Raw genomic sequence first — 24,222 nt, 5'->3', positions numbered from 1 at the left:
GCGGAAAGCGAGCAACTAATGCTAGATGATTCCCTGCCAAATCTCACCAAACACTTTCTAACCGTCAATCCTGACTTGACTACCATTTCCAACGACTCAGTGCTATTCAATCACGACCGTTTTCACTTGACTTTGTCGTACGGGACTAATTTTTCATCACCAGTAACCACCCGCCTCAGAAAAACTAACTCAATATATTGAAAAAATATTATTTTATTTAAGAACGATAAGAAAAGTTCAAGATAACTTCTTCTTCTTCTGTTCGACTTTATTTAAAATTTTGTATATTTAATGGTTAACCATTATAAATAGACATTAAAATAGCCAACTTTCATAGCTGGCAATCAAGCTTAAGCTCGTTATGTAATCCGGAAAACTTTTTAAGAATTCTTCATAAATTTTAGCGCGTTTAATTTTTTGGTGTATCCAATAACCAGCAATGCCAATTTCTAAATATCCAAAGGTTCCACTAGTGGTGGTGTGCTAAAATTGGAAAAATATAAAATCAACACACATGATAACTGTACTAAATAACTTACCTCTAAATCTATAAAGAACTCGAACGCCGTGCTATCTATGCCATATGAAAATATGATAAAAAAATTGCCTCTTGTCATGGACAACATTGCTTTATCAAAAGAGCAATTCACCACATTGGCCGGTGATTTCGGTTCAATAAAAATCGTCATGTGATCTGGACCGGTTAATGTATAATTATAACGTCGCATATTTGTTGAATTCAAAACAGTTGTGGAAGTTAGCGTTAGCACTGGTTTTTCACTGGGTATAATCGGTGACTCATTGACGGGTAACCACAAACTACTCGGCGAATAGAAAACGCTAAAAACAATAAAATCATATATTAAAATAAGAGTTCACAAAAATTAATTATGCAAAGTATTTTTAATCGACCTGGGCCTGTTTTGTAGACAAGTCGTTGGATCAGACGCAGACAACGCTGGATTCATAGATATCTCTGAAGCGATTTATCACATCTGAAAATGTATTTTAAGTAAGTGTTAATGGTGTTTAGTTTATTCTATAATTAAATATATCATTATATATTAAGTATTTTGTAAAAAATAATAATATGGTATATAAATATCGAAGTATATTTTTCCCTGCTAAAAAACAACATTTCCTTTTAGGAGGATAATATTTTTCCTTAAGTTATTAAGCATAAATTGAGTGAAAACGGAACCTTTCGACCCCAAATGTATTTGCTTCTAAGTTTAGCTTAAAGTGAGGTTTCAATAGGGGCCAAATCTTTCTTCAATTACTATTTTGAACGAAGTGGATCCTAGTCTGATAAAAGTATATATTATATTATTGTAATAATAATGCTTTATGGTACAATTTATAGAATAACGAAGCAGTTTCGAAAAAATATATATTTTTTGATTTCTAGAAAGTTCTAATATGAATCATTTCAAGCGAAGCGGAATAAAAGTCGTAAGTGGAATTTTAAAACTCATGAACTTTGAAACACGCGAGTGGAAGTTTAAAAATCAGGAGTGAAATTTTAAAACTCGTGAGTGGAAGTTTACAACTCGTGAGCATATGTTTAAAACTCGTGTACGGCATATTAAAGCCCGTGAGCGCAATGGAATTTTTAAACTCGAGCTCCTTAATCAAAACTTGCCTACTTACCATTGTATTTATCATTTCAGGCGCATTACCGATAGATTTCGCTAAACTTACCATATTATCGCCAGTATTTCGGAGAGAGGCTTTTGGAAAACCACTGAAGCTATCGAATTCCATGTGGTAAACGTAACCGTTATAAACTTAAGCCACATCAAGACCTGTAGGAATTACAAATTTACAATACTTGTTTTGAATATAAATATTTATAAAATATAACATTCATATAAGTACACCATAGTTGCCAAAAACTCCGAAATCTGTTTCAGATGGTATTAAATTGTATTGAAAAAGTTCCTCAACTAGAACATTGGCAAATGGATGTGGCACAGGGCTATAGTAGTTGATAAGCCAGGTGCTGTTGGCAGCAGAACGAAATAGTAGTTCACAGTTTTCAGTTTGAAAAATATAATGTCATATGAGAATGTATGCATATAATAATTTTTGTTCAACTGAGCCATACTTGCATTTCTTTGCCCATTTGTGTTGTCTAACAAAACCGTGCGATGCAAAGAGTCCATCTTCCTCAGCGTCATTGAATAAAAACACTATTGGATGTTCAAGTGGTCCATAGGATGTGGCCAGTACACGTAGTAATTCCAACATGACGGATACCATTGCGCCGTCATCACTCGCGTCAGGACTCGTCGGTGCACTGTCAAAGTGTGCATTTATGAGTAAATAGAAAATAGTGTGTGGAAATTATGAAAATAAAGTGTTATATTTTATTTTTCGACAATGATTTAATTAGTAATATAAGTTTAATTGTGAGATCGATATATGCTGTGAAAATAATAATATGCTATTACCCCAGCAGAGCTCACATCGAGCAGAATCGCCATCGCAGTCGAGTCTATGTACATAATCGAAACGGACCTGGATTTGTATACGACCAATGAATATCAACTCGACAGCATTCGTCAAAAATATTTAGTCAACGTTTTTTGCCGTTACGATAACAATAACAATTAGAACGCTGAAGCCAGAAAGCTAAAGCTCATCTGTCTCGTTCGTAATTGCTCTAAAGGCCTGTTTTTTTGATACATTCTTACATGACATCTCATGTATGAGAAAATGCGGATGCGAAAAATGAAAATTCCTCGGTTTTCGGCCCATTTTTGGAGATTCATTCGCTAGATTTTGGGATAGTTTCGACGTCACATTCATAAACCCATGTCTCGTCACCAGTAATGATGCCTTTGATCACCTCTAGTCGTCGTCGTTTTTGCAAAAGGTTATGGTACGAGTTTAGCTTTGACACGCTTCAAAACATTAATTGGTTGGCTCAACCCATAAGATAGGTTGAAAGCTAACTCACTAATGCCAACACAACGATTTTCAACTGTTTCTTTGAAGTTTTCGATCAGAGTTAGATAGTTGATTCGAATGAGACAAGTTATCGAAGATTTTACTGAATACTTTATGCCATTCAAATACTTGTATTCGTAATAAAGTAGACTCCCCAAAACACTACTGCAACATTTTCAACGATACAGTAGCCATGATGCCATTTTAAATACAAAATTTCTAGCAAAATCTTTATTAATTATTTTTTTTTTTCATCAAAAATATCGCCACACAAACTATTCGCGACGTTACAAAACGGCTACCAAATACAGACTAATTGAAATATGGAGATCACAACTTCATATAATACTAAAAAAAGGTTGTACTACAAGTATGTATGTCTTTAATGATGTCTCTTGAATGTTGAATTCTGAGGTCTTTTTCGTGTTGTTTCAAAGTGTGCGAGCACAAACCTTTCTGAAGTTTAAAACAAAACTTAATGTTGGCTCTTTGTTCGAAGCTCATTTTCCGACCGACACTACAAATGTAATGTCACATGTAGCACGATATCTCAGCTGTTATATATAGCTTATTTATATAAAGTCAGCTGTTATATAAATTTTATACGACAACACTGAAGAATACACAATTGAGGGATAACAATTTCAGACAGATGGCGCCACTAGAAGCCGCGTTGTTTAAAAAGTCCTGGAACTTTTGAATTGTACCTTGTAGGTACATATAGTGACGATCGCAATATTTGTAACGGTAATTTTACTGGTTTGAGTTGAAAGGACAAAATACTTGCTTAATAAAGGTAATTATGCTGCTAATACGGCTTACAACTCAACTCCACTTCAGTTGAAATTTTTTACTTCGGTGTAGTGGAAAACAACTCAACCTGTCAGAAGTTGAGTTTTTATCGTATTTCAACTTGATGTTCGATAACTTTCTCAACAAACTAAATAATTGACTTTGTTGTTCGACTAGCTATACTATTTGTAGTTGTTAAGGAAGTTGCAAATCTTTATAATTTCAAAGTGGGAGCTTCAGCTGTCTCTTGCACCTTGTAGAAACGGTTCTTCATTTCGTCTAATAAAATATAAAAAACTGCTTTATCCTATAGCTTTTATTAAAATTTTATTTTGTTTTGAGAAAAATAACACTAAAATCTGTGAGATTAATTATGTTACATTAATTATGAACAGGATAATACTGCCTTTTGGATATATCTCGGAGGGATCGAAAGCACTAGTCAAATACAAACACGAATGTTCGCTTTAAATTACACCCAGACTGGCCCATAAAACCTGCGCCCGCAAACCAAATCGACAAATTTTTTTCCCTAGATTGGTAAAACGTTTTTCATGTTCGAATGAAGTTTGATCTCATATGTTAATTAGTATGTGAACGGCAGCTGTTTGTTTGTTATACGAAAAGTGTGACAGAAATTTTGTATTTGAAATGGAAACACGGTTACGGAATCGTTGAAAACGTTGCTGAAGTGTTTTGAGGAGTCTACTTTATCACGAACACAAGTATTTGAGGGGCACAAAGTATTCAGAGAAGGTCGTGAAATCATGGAAAACTTTCTTCATGCGAGTCATCCATCCACCTCTGTTGCTGACGATAACACCAAAAAAGTTAAAGCAACAGTACTTGAAAATCATTGTGTTGGCATTAGTGTGATATAGCAGAGGGCCTCAACATCTCTTATGGATCGATTCGACTCTTGAGACCTGAAACGACGTCGAGTAGAGGTCGAAAAGAGAAGCTTGGCTTGCAACAAGTGTATGGAAAATTGGATTAATAATTGGAATGCTTGTGTTAAGTAAGGAGCCTATTTTGAATGTGATCAGATGGTTCTTTGTCTACAACTTAGTGAAATCTACTTCGTTTTGTCAGTTTACGAAGCTAAGTATGGAAATAAAGCCTATTATAGGTCGTTAGGTTTACGTGTGGTCGTCGTGCGCTTTGAAAACTTTTTAAATTCTTATTTTCAATCAATCAATGTTAATTATAAAATAGAACACATTTTTTAAGATAATTTTAATATCGTTTTTTCTTAATTTATTTAGTAAAACTTGTAACTAAACTAAACATAAACTACGAGTATCTTTACAAATGATTTTCGGTGCCCAACAACAACGGTTACTATACACATGCAATAGCATATTTGAAGAATTTCTTACAAAATACAGTTCACATAACATTAAAGCTAGCAGTCCCAAAACGTCTTAAACGCCTTAAAATAGCCAACTTTCATAGAAAGCCGGCCAGTCTGCCACGACGGCATAATTTGGAAAACTTTGAACGAACTTTTCATATCCGTCGGTACGCACCACCGCCTGATGTATCCAATGAGCACCTATGCCAATTTCCAAATTTTGTGTGTTCGAGTCAGTAGTCTAAAAGTGTGAAGGTAAACAAAAATTAAGTTAAGAATTAATTTGAAAACAATTAGTGAAAAAGTTCGATTACCTCCACATCAATGTAGAAATCTAAGGGACTCCTATCTTTGCCATATGAGTAGTAGATGAAGTATGGTGGTTCCCAATTATCACGAATCATTGTATCGTTAAAAGACCAATTAACAATTTTTGTTGGCGCTTTCGGTTCGATAAATATTGTCATATGATCGGGACCGGTGAGCGTAAAGCTATAACGGCTGTTATTGGATGCGTCCGCTTCAGTTTTGGATGTGAGCGTTAGTGTTGGCTTTTCGCCAGGTATATTAGGCTGCTCATCGATGGGTATCCAAAAGCTGTATTCTCTGTAAAAACCAAAAAAATAAAATATTTTCCATATTGTTATAAACCTTTGGAAGTATGCCACTTTAAAGCGCGACTACTAACTTCATCTGATGCCAACGATGGTTGTATATTGGCAGCCCACAGAAAATCTCATTGTTGCAGACATCAGAAACTTTGTGCTTTTCGCCAATGCTTTTAATATTGTCTGAAATATTTTCATTGAAAAAATAAACTAAATAATATTTCGAAACAATTTAACGTTTACCATCCACAATGTGAATACGTCGATCCTGCGAATATATATAAACACCTGATTCATTGACCCGTTCAGTGCCGTCGGCGTTATGTAGTATACGCTTCGCATGCTGTCATAATATTTTATTACAAATAAAATAATAGTTTTTTGTGTTTATTTCTCATTTATACTTACGAGTAGCGAGTAACGCTGCGCGGCTACCTTGGGTGTATATGGGAAACCAATGGGCGTGACCGCTAGTATTATGAAGAATACTGTGACACCCAAGAAGCAAAGAGCGATCGTACGCGTTTTTCGGAAGAACAAGTAGAGTGGTATCTAAGGCAGCATTCGTGTTAAAAATAAAGAAATTTCATATAATATTATGCATCTTCTTTAAAGAACTAAGTAAGGTTTGTGAGTTAGACTTACTATGAACCCGGCGAATAGGTATGAAAAGAATATCGCTATAGCTGCGATTATAATATCTGGATTAGTAGCAGATCCTGAGCGTCCCATCATCGGTATCATTGTAAAGTAAATTTCATATGTTATTGAGGTATAATAAATGAACGGCAACACTTGGCATATGATAACGGCGATGGCGAACCAATAAGCTGCGTGTGGATGAAATATGTATATATATATGAATTTAAATATTGGTAATAATGACTTATAAAAAGAAGGATACTAAAAATATATATTTTAAATATTTACAAAATACTTCGGTTGGCTTGATATACTATGTATCCTCGACCTAATGAGAGATACAAATTATGCTCTTGGAACGGCTGTCAAAAACTCCAAAGAGAACCAATTTTATATATTAACTACATTTAGCCGAACATGACATATTGATAGATGTAACACAACTCTGGTGAATCTACCTTGTGATTAACTTCGCCTACGCCGAACTTATAATACCTTTCACACGTGCAATTCTTATGACATACAAGGATATAATCGATCAGTTTGTATGGTAGCTATATTACATAGTGGTCGGATATCGGCGGTTCAAAAAAAATGAACAGCTTCTTGGGGAGAATTGAGCGGGTGCAAAATTTCAGAACGATATCTCAAAATTGAGAGACGAACTAGTCTCTAAATCGGCACAGCTCATCGGCTGATTTATATAAGCATACTTTATAGGATCTCCGACATTTTCTACCTAAACGAGATTTTAAACTCATTCGAAGAATTAACCAACAGTTAGAGTAATCTCAATATTTCAGGGTTTATACTACTACTTTCTGTTACTCGTTGTTTGTTAAAAACGAGACACGATGTGAAGTTGGTTAATAATAAATAATGACTTTGGAAACAGGAATTTTATGTGATCTACAGAACGCATACAATTTCACGATAACAAAACTTTTCAGAAAAATAATTTACGGAGACAATTATTATTTTAAAAAATCCTTAAAGTTCTTAAAATAGGTCTCTCAAATATTCAATAATAAATAAGTTTGTCTCTCCAGTTTCTGCTCTTCGTTAATTTTCTCCACATTTGCTTACCTCTACGATGCCATTTCGTTATCAAGTTAATGATGAGAGCTGTTATGTCGAATAATACAGCCAGCATGCACATGAAAGCCGAACGCACATTACATGCCGTAAGGACGATCGTTAGCAAAATTAGCATTAGACAATGTGAATGCATGAAAAGTTGAATGCGAAAGCCCAAACTCAGGAGATCCTTTAAGCAAAAAGAAAAATAATGGTTGACAGTTCTAATTTCAGTAATCTAGAACACTTATAGAACTCACCTTCTTTGTACGCTCCAAGAATAATGCGGGAAAGATGCCCATGCAGAAAAATATTGGACAAAAGTAAAGACCAAATATTAACCAAGTTTGACTAAACCAAGTCATAGAGCGTCCAACACTATCCATAAATACTGCAATAATTAAGGCAATAAAGGCACCTATTGAGAGTGAGAATAATTGTATGGCAAACACGAGAGCGTAACGCCGAATGACAGCCAACCAGCCAAGACCCGAACGTGCTGACATGAAGAAGAGCGACACACCGATGGCACATACAGCTATCACACACACAACGCTGTTGACAATGATACTGGTGTTCAGTGAGTAATATAGTATAAACCAACCGAGAAAATCATAGAAAATAACATGCCCAGATTCATAGCCCTAAGTGAGAGTTACGAGCGAGAAGAATTATGTAGAGAGATAATGCTTTTTATTATGCGGACTTACTGTTGGATTTAACATTTCCGGTGCGTTAGCTATAGATCTAGCTAGATGTAAGACATTGTCGCCTGTATTTTGTAGTGAACCTTTCGGCAGGATATTGAAACGATCGAATTCCGTGTGATAGACATAACCATTGTAGGTATAAGCCATATCCAAACCTAAACAATTTAGAAAAAATGAAATATTTACAAAAATTACCGGTTAGGTAGTTCTAGTGATTGCTTACCCGGCACACCGCCGTAATCACGAAAAATTCGAAAGTCTGTATCGGATGGTATGAAGTTATTCTGAAATAGCTCCTCTGCCAGGGTATTTGCGAAGGGATGTGGCACTCTCCGATAATAGTTCATGAGCCATGGATTGCCGGGTCCGGACTGGAATAGTATGTCGCGACCTCCTGAACCGGCAGCATCCAAATTGATGAGAGCTCTGTGGGAGTATGTATGATTAGAAAATAGCAACAATATATTTTTTCTACTTCACTCTACTCACTTGCAATTTTGAGCCCACTTATGCTGTGTTATAAATCCATGTGATGCTTGCAGCGGATTCTCTTCGGCACCATTGAAAAGAAACACAATGGGATTTTGAAGGGGTCCACTTGATTTGGCGATAACACGCAACACCTCTAGCATTGTTGTCACCATCGAATTATCATCACCAGCACCCGGACTACCAGGCACGCTGTCAAAGTGCGAATTTATGAGTAGATAATTTTCGCTTGTATTGTTTTTCGCACTCAATTTGGCGACCACATTTTGTACACCCTGATACATATTCAACATGGTCCAATGAATATATGAACCGGTAACTACTTGTACATCGATTTCGAGTTCGAAGTAATCGCTCATTTGTTCCTTAACTTTATTAATTTCGCCGACTAGAAGCTCAACAGCTTTTACCTCGTTCGCTTCACTTCCCACCACCTTAGGACCGAGACGTCCTAAGTTGACTAGAATTTGTTCGGCACGTTCAGCTATATATGAGTCGGGATTTGTGGCCTCATCTTTAAGTGTGAGCGGTGTGGGTAGACGTACAACTTGTGTGAGAACTATGCTCAGGTAAAGTATCAACCAAAAAGCGGTGAAAAGTGGCGCATAATACCAGTTGAGTTTTTTTGGCACCTCAAAATCAACATCGATATGATACTTTGATTTGAACTAGAATTATTAGGAGAGAATTTTGTAAATTATTTGTTTATAATTAACATATTTCAAGGTTATAATTAATTTATAATAATATTTTGCGGTAGTTAATAACCGTTAACAAAAAGTTATTATACCCTGAACAGGGTATATGATGTAACACCTTGAGGAAACGTCGGAGACCCTTTAAAATATATATAATACATAAATGATCAAAATGATGAGCTGAGTTGATTTAGCCATGTACGTTTGTTTGTCCGTCTGTCTGTATATATACAAACCAGGCCTCAGTCTTTAAGCTATCGATCTGAAATTTTGCACCTATCCTTTTCTTACTAAGAAGTTGCGCATTTATCCGAACGGCCGATATCGGACCACTATAGTATATAGCTGCCATACAAATTAATTGGATTCAAGTGTATTTTTTGTAATTTGTGAATGGTATTATAGCTTCGGTCCAAACGAAGTTAACACCTTTTCTTGTTTAATTAGTTTTTAATACGCTTTTATTAGCTTGGGTTGTATGTATGTAATGGAATGGAGAGCTCAATTTTCACCGGTTTCCAGAAGTCCGACCAACTTGAAACTTTGCAGACGTGTCAAGAACCGATGACAATGCAACAATTTTTGATAACAGTTTCCCATTATTTTAAAGATGGGCGTAACCTATCCTTAATTGGTTTAATGTACTTATATATATATCTTCCAAACCGCTAAAGCTAACTCAAGCAAATTTCATAATATATAATAATAACCACGCCCATTCCCTATATAACAGTTATGTTAAAATATACTATAAGTGCAATAACTGACGAAATAAATGCGCCATAAATTAAAATTAAAGTTTACAATCAAGATGGTAGGGAAGAGCTTTATAGGAAGAGGTGTAAAAATTGAAAAATGGGCGTGGCAGCATCAACCTTTAAGTGAAATCCTATATTTCAGAATCTATCGAAATAATGTCAACCAAATTTGGTATGTGAGGTTACCCATTCCTATCACACACTTTAAAAATGGACGAAATCGTACAACGACTACACCACTATGGAGCTAAAAGCAGGTATTAACCAAATACATCCATCTACTATCCTAAAATGCCCCTAAAGCTATACAGCTAAAAGCATGAACGATCAATGCTGCCATTTGAATAACAAAATTTAGTTTGAAGTGGTTTAAAAGCGTGTTTTTTAATTTTTTAAAACTACATTTATTTAATATTTCGTTATGTGTGTTACTCCTCTATATATAATGTACATACATATAGAACACTTAATTTTCGCACTTATCTTCTTTCTGATAGCCATCAGTTTTCAGTAGTGTAGCTATTTTTATCTTGCTTCTAATTGTAGGCAACATTTTATAACAGTTTTTAATATGTCAATAACTTGGCTGTTATTTTTTGAGGGGGATATTCTAATATGTTGGCAAAGATATCTCAAAATTCCAAAGAAAAAACATTCGAGTACTGAAATAGCAATTATGCCAAATTACTGCCACTGCTCCAGTGCTAGATTTTAACTATTAATAAAAACGGTTGCGGATGGTTGTAGTACCATAAACTATTACCCAAATAGTTGGAGAGAGTTTTGAATCGGTAAAAATTCTTGTTTAGAGTATATATTAGTATTGAATCCGATTATATAAACTTTATATTCTTAGGTATGATTTGGAACGTGTTAATATATTTTGGTAGAGGTCTTTTCCATACTTTAAGCCAGGCAACAACCCTATTTGTATGCAATGTTTAGTGTTATTATTTATACGGTTCTGTATTCCAAAAGTAAAAAACAAGTTGTCTTTATTTATCAAGGTCACATATTTGCAATAGATTACGGGTATCAAAATTTTAACAGCGAGTTTCTTGCAAAATGTTGTAGAAAGATCTGAGCATAACCTTTCACAATAATTTTTCACAATTACCATAAACATAATCATTAAATTTGCTTGGAGCGATTATTTCAGCTTAGCTGATTCTTCTGAGTGCATACATACTTTTGTATATTATCAAGTATGACTACGATTACGATTATGTAATTATTATTTGTATTTATGTCTCAAAATATGGCTGGAATCAGTGGTTCAAGCAAATAATTGCTAAGCACTCGAACCATAGCAACAACAATAATACAAAGTAATTAAAGCAATTAATCCTTTAAATGATTAATTAATTGCTTGCTAATCTAATCAACGGTCAACAATAATGGGCGACGGCAACGTGCTCAAACGCGTGCAATATTTCTGTGGTCAAATATGTGGGGACAAGAGATAAGTTTTATTGTTGTAAATAAATACTATAATAATTCAGTGCAGCGTGTCTTTAAACAAACCAATATTGATTAGCTCTTTTCTTTGAAGTTGACATCTTTAAAGTTTGCTTGTTTTTGCACGAGCATTTGTTGCCGCCAAAGGCCATTAAATATTGGCAATTATTTTAACGAAAGTTTTTTGTATGTATATATTGTGTTTTTATAATATGGAGCCATAATATACTACTCACAAGTACATTTAATAGTCAGTGACTTTGATTAGTGATCTGCTGCATTATATGATAATTATTTGTACGGCTCAATGAAGCGCAAAAATAATCGATAAAATATTTGCATTGTCATGAAATTATTTTAATTACTTTTAAAATATTTCAGATTTTCTTAAAATTCGACTTATTATAAATTGTAAGAGTTTTGCTTTGCATTTATACCTACATTTTCTTTCTGTTTTGATTTGTAATTACAGACTAACATATTGTCACTAAAGGTAAAACAATCAGGGACAGCTTTTGAATAGAATATATTTTATTTAAAGCAGAAAATTAGGTAGGAAAGGGTATATCTTCAGCGATTAGAGAAATGCTTTGGTATATGAATTGATTCTTACAATAGTCTCTTAAACTATACTCTTAGACTATATTTTAGTCACATAAATCCATATTGTTTATGTTAGGGATGTCTTACCATTACTATGTAGGTGCATATGTTACATATGGTCTTTGAAACGGTCATGTGGAATAAAACGTTTGGATAAATTTTAAATAAAAAACTTAAAATGGACAAATTTCCCAATCCGATTAAGTTAGACAGAAAAAAATAGTTGTCAGGAATATAATTATTTTTCTATCTGAACAGGATATATTAAGTTTGCCACAAAGTTTGTACCACCTAAATGGAAACGTCAAAGACTCTATATGGTATATATAATATATAAGCGTGACGAGCTGAGTCGATTTATTTGACAAGATATCTTCACGAAATTCGGCACGATTTATTAGTCAAAGCAATACTACAATATCCGAACATGTTGTTGAACTACTATAGGATATACATAGCTGCCTCAGCTGATGGCTGATCAAAATCAAGTTATTGTATAGAAAGCTTTTTTATTTGGAAACATACCACCACGAGGTTTGTCATTGCTTTTTGCCGTAAACAATGCTACAATCTCCAAATATATTGTTCAGATCGGATCACTATAGTATATAGCTGGCCTATAAACTGACCGAACAAAATCAAATCCTTGTATGGAAAACTATATTATTTGGCAAGATATCTGCACGAAATTTGGCATAGATTATTGCCGGAAACAATCCACAATCTCCGAATATACAGATATACCTGAATCAAAATCAAAACAAAAATCTTTAAACTTTTTTATGCCATAAAAATGCACCTGTGAAGTAGGTGAAGTTCACGTAATTTCTTGTTTATATTCTACTTTTGTTCATTATTATTTTTTATAATCTCACAATAAAATAAAATTACCATACATGTTTTAAATTTTAAAAAACTTCAATTTTTAATTATTATACTTACACCCATTTTTGCCTTAAAGCTGCAAAAACGTAAGCGGCAACAGCAAATGTTTCTTTACAATTTCACCAAATCACACAAATTGGGTAAATATAGTTTGAACAATTTTACAAAGTTTCGTTAAACTTTTTTATAAAAGTATTCCATATAAACATGCATAGTAAAACACAATCTAAAAACATGCACTATTTATCGTTATCCTTGTTCACAAATTTTTCGTATTTTCCATTTGGTTTCAGAATATTAGCTATTCCACACAAATGACCTGAGATCCTGTACGATCTACAGGCTTTGTAAATCTTTCGGCTTTGATTTTTCACTTTCCACTTCCGCGTAACGCTGTTTTGATTTGCGACTTCACTAGTTTAACGTCTTTCAACCACCGACTTTCGCATCGAATTGAAGTTTTGATTCACTCGTACTAAGCTCAAATAATAATTGATTTGGAAAAATAACACATGTATAAATGATCATAAATTTGTATGTATAATTGTATGTATATATGCTTCGTCGGTAAATACAGTCTTTTGTCGTTTTTAATATGGTGTTTGGTGATTGTAAAAAAAATAACAACAATTATCTAAAAATTTCGATATCTGAAGTGATAAAACGCCAACATACAACAATGTTCAAATCCATATTTCTGTTTCATTCCTAAATTTTTTATGAGCGTAAATTACTGTATGATAGTATTGATTTTTTTATAACTATTATTATCTGCAATATTGTGTTTTTATAGAGCTATGCACATACATATGTAGTTACATTTATGAATATCCATAAAATGTTTATAATGTCTTAGATATAGGTATTATACTCGTTGCTTATGAAATTCGTTGGAAGCGTTGTTTTTTTAAACAATACTATGTAATTATTTTTTATACTTAAACTATTTTTTAAAACATTTTGTGAATAAAAATTATTTTGCAAAAAGTCGAATGACTGTTTTTATTTTATCTTCGAAAAGCTTAATCATCTGGTGTTAATGATTTTAGGAGCGTGTCTAAGGTAAATATAAGCGAAATGCGCCTAATTGTAGGCAGCGTTATATTATTTCAGTGGGAATATTTACAAAACAAAGGGATATAAATTCTGCTAAAATATATATGTTAAACCTTCTAATGAATTTATATACATATGTGCTTATTACTATATATTGTCTGTTAATATAATTGTTATATTATTTTAATCAAATACTCCAGACTGTGACTTCGCTGCTAAAGTAATTTATACATCATTGATTTATTAATCGAAATTGTATAAATTCTTCATGTTATAAATATTATCTGGCAAAAAAAATTACTTCTTATAACCGAATCTCTACGTCGTTCTAGTGGGTAATTCAATAGAAAGATTTTAAAATTTCGCGATTTTATTTTAGTTTTTTATTGTGATTTTATTTTACGATATAAATAACGTTAACGTTTATCTTTATGAGTAACGCAAATATTTTTCTTTTCTCAGTTATATGTCTTGTTAGAGATATGAGTTAGTAAAATTATTGCATGTAGAATCATAAATAGTTGTCGCCAGTGGCTTTGTAATTAATAAATAATTATTTACCAAAGCAGCTAGAATTGCTTTAAACTTCTTCAGAGGCTATAAAATGTCTCAAAGAAGATACTTATAAACTTAATAAGCACCACTGAAACTTAATAAGCACCACTGATAGTGTTCTACTTATAATGTTATCATACAACAAGGTGAATATTTACAAGATCACGACTTTAAGATCTTTCGTAAGTCGATAAGTTAATAAAAATATTGCGTTTGTTCCGCAAATGTATGGTCTATAAAGATAAAAATATTATATTATATTTGAGTTTATAATTGAAACTATAGTTCTGGGTAGCATGTAATCTAAAGTTACTTGAAATATTTTGCTATACAGAACTTATCATATATCACAGCGCATATTTATGAGTTAAATAACTTCATCTTACATTATTATTATACAAGTTAAAAAACAGTGCTTGAAAATCGTCGTGTTGGCATCGGAGAGATAGCAGAGGGTATCAACATGTCTTATAGATCGACTTAAGACATTTTGGTTAATGTTTTGGGTATTGTTAATGTTTCCGTTTGCGCGCGCAAACGAGCAGCCAAATTAGTCTGAGTGTATATTTAATTATATGTATAAAAACTTTCCAAGATTTTTGTTTAATTCCTAACGGTGTTCTGTCATATCAGCTTATACAGTTTTTGTGGTTGATCAGAAATTTTGCATTTTGTTTAATTGTTACTACAGAAATTGTGTTAAATATATTATATATAAAACACCTCTTAAAGTGTTTTCTAAATTTTTTCGTATATCCTTTAAAAATTTTCAAAACTATTTTATAATTTTAAAAAACTCATCTTCCATCGTTAACTATCATTTTCACATAAATTAAAAGTAAAATAAAGTTGATATAGTTTTTAATTTGCTTGGGAAACGTAGATTTTTTACCGACTTCAATTTCTCATTCTGAGTTTTTGTCTTTCTATATAAATTTTTTTAGAGGCTCGCAATATTTAAATGTTTTTATTTTAAGTTTCTTTCGTTTTTGTCACCATTTATTATTTCTTCTACCACCACACTGATATATACTTATGTAGGAGAGTATCGTTGGAATTTATACAGCGCTGCATAAACCTTTCGTTGTAATGCGCGTTTTTGCACTGACTGTGTGAAGCTAGTGGCTGATAGAAAGGCGCTACACTCATCAACGCCACAATTCGCTTGCTCTGCAGACTCATACATCTATCTATCTACAGATGTATGTACTTTTCAACGTCGAAGAATATTCACAATTAGGGGTCGCTCATTACTGCGAACGTGCGACAATTGTATTCACTGCCATTCGTTTGTAAATTGAGTCAGCCACTCCCCACATGTTTACGTTGCACTTGTTTAGATTCTTTTTATTAAAATTTCGCATTGATTTTCCGCTGTTTGTTGTTTTCCTAAGTATTTATTTCAATTGAATTCTCGACCGGCTTGCCCGCGAACTGACCAATCCTCTTCCCACCCACAATTAGTATTGTTGCATCATCGTTCGTTTGGTGCTTTTGTTTATATCGCCATTTGTTGTTGTTTATTTTTGACATTTATTTCGAAAATTTTCGATTTACATTTGTTTGTGCAATCAAATTTCAATGTTCACTGCACATCAAATAGCGGCTGTGTAAATTACTCTGAAATTAAATGCCGCACAGTGGTCTGTTAGTGAGCAAATGCAGCAGAGAAAAAAATAGTAGCTCATTAAATATTCTATGTGAAATTGTTTAGGTTAAAGTTCTCATAGCTTAAATTCTTTATGAGTCCAATGCTTTTAAGCCTATAGTGCAGTGCGCAGTCCACTTTAAAACCTGTGTACAATATATGGAGTAAGCATAGGTATACAAGTATATTATTTCTACAAAGTGATAAGAGAACCAGAGTATCTCAGGGTTTCTATGCCAATCTTAATGATAATTTCGATTAGCTTAGAACCTTTGGTAACGGAAAAAAATTTAATCAATCTTGAAATCAAACTTATATCCTCTCTTTGTAGTAAACTATTTTAAACTGAAGCTGAATCTCGACGTATGCGGCAAACAAAGAAGAAAAAATTGTGAGGTCTTTACTCATCTGCGATAGAAGAACTATACATGTACTGTTTCTGAACTGCTTTAACTAGTATTATGACAGAGACAATCCCTGGTGGTAAGCGAATTAAGCCTTATCGAGCAATTCAATGGATTTGGTAAGAAACATTGAGCATTGGGTGCCGTGGAATATATCCCGTCTCATCCGGCTCAAGGCTGGGCATTCGCAAAGATACTGTTCCAGTGTCCCTGCGCATGCTCTGCCCTCCGCCGAATCCCTTTGTCCAATTTTCTGAAATTGGAATCTTAAGAGAAGCTGCCAAGGAGAGTCTAGTTTTTGCCTGCTTGCATAACCCGACACAGTGAAATTTAGTGGTGCCTTGGCTGTCCACTAGAAGGTTTATGGAATTGCTGTTTAATGGAGAAGCCCACTTGGGAGACTTAGTACTTAATTTCTTCTGACTTCAGTGTATTCAGAAAAGCTTCAAATTGCTTAACGAACATTTTGTTTTTGAAACGTGGTCATACTACATCCGCAACAGCATTTAACTTAGTCTAATATATCATAAAGAGGTCGAACAGTCCAAAGTTAAGACAAGAGAAAATTTCTGACAAATTATAAAATAACACACTGTAACTCTCATAGTAATCGGAGCACTTACTGACAGCGATGGGTAAATAGTTCAGTTATTTGCAAAGTGACATTAAAGTACGTTTTATTTTGCTTGTAAATTAAATTAAACATTCAACCATCCGTTGCGGTTGAATGCATTTGGTTAAATTTTTGTTTATTTATTTTTGTTGCTCGCTCAATTATTGGTCATTGCTTGGATTCAATATAACATAACAGCTTAAGAGGAATATAAATATATGTATTTGAAAGCCGCAAGCCTTTATAAGTGAGCTGGCTTATAATTATTTGATAATGTTTTGTGCTTTTTTTTGTTTACTTAAGAGAGAAATTTAATTTGGAGAGTTGGGCCAAAAGGTAAAATTTATTCAAAAGTGATTAACAACAAATATATTATCAAGGCGCTATATAAATGTATATTCCTTAAATTTAATTTTATCATTATGAGGGTTGTTTGATATATCCATGTCTTTTATGATCGCAATTTTTCTTCGAATAGCAAGTACGTCTTCGTAGACCCTGGCAATCAATTTATTTGGTTTATGATAAAAAAGTCAATAAAAATTGTAATTTGGTATCGACTTTTCAAACTTTATAACTTTAATCCAATTGCCATCTTTTACTTTTATAGGGTGTTCCAAAATGTGGAAACAAAAGTATTTTACCACCTGATCTGACCCGGTGTAACAAAAAAAAACTACATTTTCAAGCATTTAAATACAAATCTTTGTTATTGTCTTCAAAATAGGCTTCTTTTGAGCTATACAAATATAGCAACGCTTATCCAATTTTTCATATACTTGCTGTAAATCTCAGCTATGATGGCCTTCAGTGATTTCAGCGAATTAGGGATTTTTCAGTTTCGGTTATTCTATGCCAACTTTCATAAATATAACTTGTCAAATAAAAAAAAAAAGTTTTTCATGTAAGAACTTAATTTTGATCAATCAGATTGTATGACAGTTATATCCCAAGTGGTCCGATATATAATATTATAATAATACGCAGCTTTTTGGGGACGTGTGAAAAATTTCTTATCGATATTTTAAAAACATAGCGACTAGTTCGCATATACCATATACAAAACTTCTTGGCAAATTTAATATATAATGTTCGGAGTATAAATATAAACGTTTATTTTTTGCAATAACATATAGAGACACCCTCTATTTATATGAAAACGACAGCTCGGCTCTTGAAATTTATTCTCTTCCGGCTACTATAAAACATTTATTATATATGTATGTACTTATGTCTACATAAGTTCATGAAGTCATTCGTTAATTTTACGAATATATTTCGGGTTTTGTATACTCCAAAAATTTAGCTATAAGTACTCGTACATACACATACATAAATATGTGCTTCGGTGTAGATATATAAACTGCTTTTAAAAAATTCATACTACTATTTTCAATTTCTTGCGTTTATTGCACTAGTAGTCTTTGTTGTTTTAATTGCAGAAACAGGAAATTGTGCGTGACAATCTTTATAAGCGTAATAAGCGATATTAATTGTTTTTTGTTCAATTTTCGTCTTCTACTATAATTAAATGCCGCATAATGCTCCTCTCATACTTCTGCGCCTCTTGCTACTGGCGCAGGAACTAAATATGTATGTACAGCTGTTATCAAAATAATAGGAGTGCAAATTGCTTTCATGGATAATGTAGAAAAAACAATTTTGTAAGTGACTTGATTGTTTCGACAGCGGCTGGACATTGATGCCACCAATTTTTTACGGCTTTGTGGGCGAATTGAACTAGAAGCTTGTCTCCCAAAGCTCGTTTATATTTGTGAGAGTCTTAATAGCGATTTGCTTTTTATGTCTATTCATATATATATTTTCGCCCAGATTGAGATCGGAATACTGGGCGAGTCACAAGAAACCACTTGTTTCCCGCTTTCTTTGTAAGCTTTGGGTCAATATCTTGCTGGAAGATCCTAACCAATAGAATTGCATCGCATGGGTTAGCATAGTTTCCGAGAAAATTTTAACATAACCGGGCCGATCCACAACATCCTTGAATCAGGGTACTGATTATACGCCGTTGTAGGAAACTATTATGGTATTTTCATATACTGACGAACAAACAGAACATCAAAACAGAAGAATTTTAGATTGTGACCAGCTAACGCTAATGGTGTTTCTTTGTATGAATTTTCCTCGGGCTATAATTAATTGGTCGGCTAATAGTTTGGATAGTTGAACCAACGCTTAGGTCATCTCTTCTTTTTGTTTTAATTGAGAAAAGTTGTGGCCTTGTTTATCAAGTTTTACTAATAGCAAGTTTTTTTGATGTTACTCGTAGTCGATCGCCTCGGTTTCGGGTCTTGGTGCATATTTAACAGCATTTCGTAGCATCGAAACTTCGCTCTGGATAAAATTTTGTACATTCTTCGTTTTTTCACTTAAAATTGATTATTGAATTAAAATTAATAGGTAATAAAAAGATCTACAACTTTTTTATTAACACTTTTTTCACATAACCTCAAAATTTATGTGAAAATTTCAAATAAACAAGTTTTTGGGTTTTTGATTTGTATCTTGTACTACAAGAAATTTGGTGTAAACTTATCTTTTTATATCCCAAATACACTGTGTTTTATTATGTATGATTTTAAATATGTGGCTTTGCTCTTTATTTTTACTCAATATCGAAAAACCCCTATTTTTCAATTGAAAATTCGCTCGTCAGAATATCAGATTTTTTTAAAAAGTCAGTAGACTTTATGTTTATTAAAGTCTCTACTTTCTGATGGTACAAAAAATATATACATTAATGTGGTAAATTTTTTCTTAAAATCCAAAAAATATCACACTAAACTAGTTCCTGTACTGGCCTATTTCCTTAAAATCAAATGATTCGTCCGCGAGTTAATAAAAAAATAGAAATTCGTAAATTAATGGGAACAAAAAAATAAAGGCAAAGGCAAAAATTAAGAGACTTCATGATTTGCACACATATTCAAGGAAATTAGATGAAAATAGAAAATAAAACAATAAATATATAATTACTTCGCAGAGAAGAAGGTCTGCAACAGCACTCCTATTATTTGGATAATAGCTGTATGTATAATCATTATGTTAATCGCTCGATTAAGCGCTATCAGTAGGAAGCCTCACTAACCAATACCTTTATAAAATCGATTAACAGTAGCGGTAAATTGTTCAATTGTAAGTCGGTAGCCGTGGTGCCAGAAAGTTGTCACACTTCCGAGCACAAAACACGGAAAGCTAATTTAATATAACGAGTAGAGGAAGAAGAAGACGAGTAAGAAGAAGAAGAACTCTCGATAATATCCTGCTGACAGCCACGAAGATCCTTTCGCGACTTGTTAGCTTTGTGTAAAGAGTAGCATTCATACCGTTTAAGAGAAAAAGAAAAACATTGCAATAAGAGCGTACAGCATACCAGCAGTGAACAAGTGATCTTCACCACATATCACAAATGCGCGCAGAGCACTTGTCGCTCTGTTGAATTTGTTGCTGAGCGCGCTGTCGCTCTCACTGTTGATCACTTCTGGCGTTGCTTCTGATCTTAGCATCGCTAACTCAGCATTTAGCATCTACTGGTTGCTTAGCAGCTTGACGGCTGCATCCAGCTTCTGCAGATACGAAGAAAACGCCGGGCAACGCGGTGCTCAAATACCGAAAACACGGTGCGTTATCTAAAAGATTAAAGATCATTTTAATGTAAAACAAAAAAATGTTCGTTAAAATATTTGGAAAATTTATAGTTATGAGCAAACATTTACTTGCAAGACTTTTATTTTAAAAAAAAGTGTGTTGAATATGTGGCAAGTACGAGTTTAGGCAAATTATTGAAAATTAAAAATATTTGTTTTCTGACTACTGTTTGTCGTTGTGTGTAAGAATTATACATATAGCAGGACAGCCACAGCTCCTGTCCCTGATTAGTGTGTGAAAAAATAGCAACCAAAAGCTGCCGAAAAAGTTTTTCTACGAAGTGCCGAAAAAAGTGTTTATTTTTATTAGTGCGCGTCTCTGAATATCTGTGCCTTTGTTTCATTTGTTTGAGTATAAAATAAATATTTAAATTATTTGTTGGAATTACTGTGAATGTTGTTGTTTTTTTGGCGTTTAATGGCTAAAAAAGCCTAAATTTTCACGGTATTACGCTATTTTTTAGGTAAGTGTTTGAAGGATATATTTTTAGAATCAAATAAAAGAAGAATAATAATACAGTTTTTGAAAAAAAAAAACAACAGTAAAAATATATAATAATACTAATAATAATCTGATCAACGTTTTTGAACGTTTTCCAACTGCCGTAAAATTAAAATTTAGTAATTATTATTTCTTAGTAGTTGAGAATGTGTACTTAAATGGAATTTTCGAAATTGCCTTCCAAAGAGTGGCAATTAGCAGAATATAATAAGAGCTTGTTGAAACAGGAGTGATTAAAATTTTCACATTATGTAACAAAAATATGCTGTACTGAAAAACAAAACAATAGTGTACACTTAAAATCAAATTTGATCCGGACAGTTTGCCTGGCGAAACCAAACTTTTTGGAAAGATTGAAAAAAAAGTTTTTTCTCCGTTTTTAGAAATTAGTATTCAATATCAAGCCTCTTATTATCTTCGAATTTTGAGATTGGACTTATTGAAGACATCATAAGTAATTACAGCATTAAGTTTCCAAAAAATCATCCACGTTGACCTCTATTTCTAACATTTTCGGTCAAGCTTATAAACCAAATGTTACTAGTGGTCAACATCATTGAGACAGTGTTTTTGAAATGAAAAAATTTTAATTGTTTTAAATATGTTATAGCTGTAACATTAATAGAAGTGATAAAAGTACATTCGATCCATATTTTAAATTTTTTTGCAACTGCTTACTGTAATTAAAAATAATGTTTTTGAAAAACCCTAATTTCTAAATTTGTATACAAATATTTGGATTTCGGGGGTCAACTTCGAAAAACGGAAGAATTATTATTATTTTTACTTAGCATTCAAACTCTCGAACAAAATTTATCCAATTTCCAGAAAAAACTTGTTTTTGCACTATTTATATTGTAATCAACCAATGAATTTCTTTTAAAAAAGATTCTATAAAACGTTCTACGGAATTAAAAACCGTATTTATGATACGTCACGATATAGTAATTGAAAAACAATGAGTAAGAACAAAAAATTTCAAGAAACGATGGGCTTTTTGAGTCTTAGATTTGCTGGGAATTCCTTTGGTGATGATAGGAGTGGCTTGCTAGCAGTAAAAGCTTTTATAGTTTTACTTTTCTGCTATGTGATTTCACAGAACGTTCTTTTAATCATTAATCTATAAAGCATTGCATAAGCATAGATGATATTCTCTTCTTCTTCTACCTCAGCTTCTACAATAGTCTTATATGGTGTTTTTAGTCTGCTGGCTTATCTGCCAATTAGAGTTCTTATGCCATTCCTTTCGAAATTTCAATAGTAGTCATGTACGGCCCAAATTCTAATCATGCCACATTTGCCTGCTTGTTGAGTAAATCACTTCACCGATACTTACCGATATGTTTGTCGATTAAAATCTACAAGTGGTCAGAGGCATATAAATTCCCTCTTTTCCGGAGTCTAATTGTAGGGGTAGTGCCGGCTCTTTCTAGTTCATCTGCTTCACAGTTACCAGGGATATCACTATATCCTGGAACTCATTGCAGATTTTTAAATAGTATGTTAGAACCCTAAGAGACTTTAGTGAATTCACAGCCGCTAGGCTATCTGTACAACATACTCCTTGTCAGAACAAGAAAGCATTTCTTTAATTGCTGTGATCTCTGCTTGGAATACGCTGTAGTGGTCTGGTAGATGGAAGTATCTAATTTTGCCGAAAAGACTCTCCCTACCACCCGATTTATTGTCACTTATTCCTATTATTATACCCTGAACAGGGTGTACTCGTATTAAGTTTAGTACGAAGTTTTTAAAACACAGAAAGAAACGTCGGAAACCTTATAAAATATATATATAAATGATCAACATGATGAGCTGAGTCGATTTCGCAATGTCCGTCTGTCTGCCAGTCTTTATATATGCGATCACCTGGCCTTTTCCCACCAAGAAGCTGCTCATTATTGGAACGGCGGATATCGGACTACTATAGCATATAACTAGCATACAAACTGAACAATCGGAATCAAGTTCTGCTAAGGAACCTTTTTTTGTGAAGGGTATTATAGCTTCGGTGGAACCGAATTAAAGCGGTTACATGGGTTTCGTCGAGTAAAAAACGCCCGATTTTCACTGATTTTTTTTTCATACAATAAACAAAATATTTTATTCAAACTGTTTATTATTCCAAGGATACATATTTGATAAAGATTTTGTGAAATTTTCAAAGAAAAATATTCAAAACTCGTTTCCGTCAGGCCCTGGGAAAAAAGTGCTTCCGCTTTGACACCAGAAATGCTGACAGGATCACCAAAGATAAAAAAAATCAAACATACGTGTTTGAACTAAGACCAATAACTAGGTAGTGGACGGAGAAAAAACAAATAAAGTGAAAGTTGTATTTTTGGCAGATGTTTTTACAAAGAAAAAGAATTCAAATTTTGGTGAAAATTTCTCGATGTTTTTAGTTTTTTTAAATAGTTGTAAAGAAACACAAACAATCCTTCGTGCAAGACTTTGTATATTATATCTTACATACCTGTGTCTAATTTCATAAAGATCAGTTGAGTAGTTCGTGAGAAATCGTGACAACCGACTTTAAAAACACAGTTTCGAGAAAAACGTGTTTAAAGTTTTAAGTGACTATATACCTGACCTTACTATACTACATATATTTTACTTTATACTTGGTAGATCTTATCCGACAATTTCGCATTAAAATTACCATCGCTTGTTTAACGAACTGCTTTCTTTCAGGTCAAACTACAAAAGATAAAATAAAAGGTAAAAAAAGAAATAGAATATTTAAAAGT

General features: G+C 33.1%; 2 protein-coding genes across 3 annotated transcripts in view; one reads left to right on the top strand and one right to left on the bottom strand.

The window, feature by feature from the left end:
- Positions 1–4,978: 4,978 nt before the first annotated feature.
- LOC106622277 (endoplasmic reticulum metallopeptidase 1) lies at positions 4,979–15,746 on the bottom strand. The gene is made up of 13 exons (XM_070108055.1): positions 15,534–15,746; positions 13,084–13,501; positions 8,625–9,292; positions 8,359–8,561; positions 8,136–8,290; positions 7,686–8,069; positions 7,435–7,615; positions 6,352–6,536; positions 6,115–6,258; positions 5,950–6,049; positions 5,787–5,889; positions 5,413–5,704; positions 4,979–5,339 (listed from the first exon to the last, which is right to left on the bottom strand). The coding sequence occupies exons 2-13, from the start codon at positions 13,087–13,089 to the stop codon at positions 5,178–5,180; spliced, it is 2,583 nt and encodes an 860-aa protein (XP_069964156.1). The 5' UTR covers positions 13,090–13,501; positions 15,534–15,746; the 3' UTR covers positions 4,979–5,177.
- A 5,010-nt stretch (positions 15,747–20,756) lies between these two features.
- The window catches only part of LOC106624889 (endoplasmic reticulum metallopeptidase 1), a 29,803-nt gene continuing 26,337 nt past the window's right edge, over positions 20,757–24,222 (top strand). The window contains exon 1 of one of the 2 annotated variants that reach the window (XM_036362994.2): positions 20,757–20,943. The gene's annotated coding sequence lies outside the window, so the exon portion shown is untranslated. Of the gene's footprint in view, positions 21,435–24,222 lie in introns of both variants that reach the window. The other variant, XM_036362993.2, reaches the window with a different exon arrangement.

This window comes from Bactrocera oleae, chromosome 4 (genome assembly GCF_042242935.1).
Source record: "Bactrocera oleae isolate idBacOlea1 chromosome 4, idBacOlea1, whole genome shotgun sequence".
NCBI classification, from domain to species: domain Eukaryota; kingdom Metazoa; phylum Arthropoda; class Insecta; order Diptera; family Tephritidae; genus Bactrocera; species Bactrocera oleae.
This window is presented reverse-complemented; position numbering and strand designations above follow the sequence as displayed.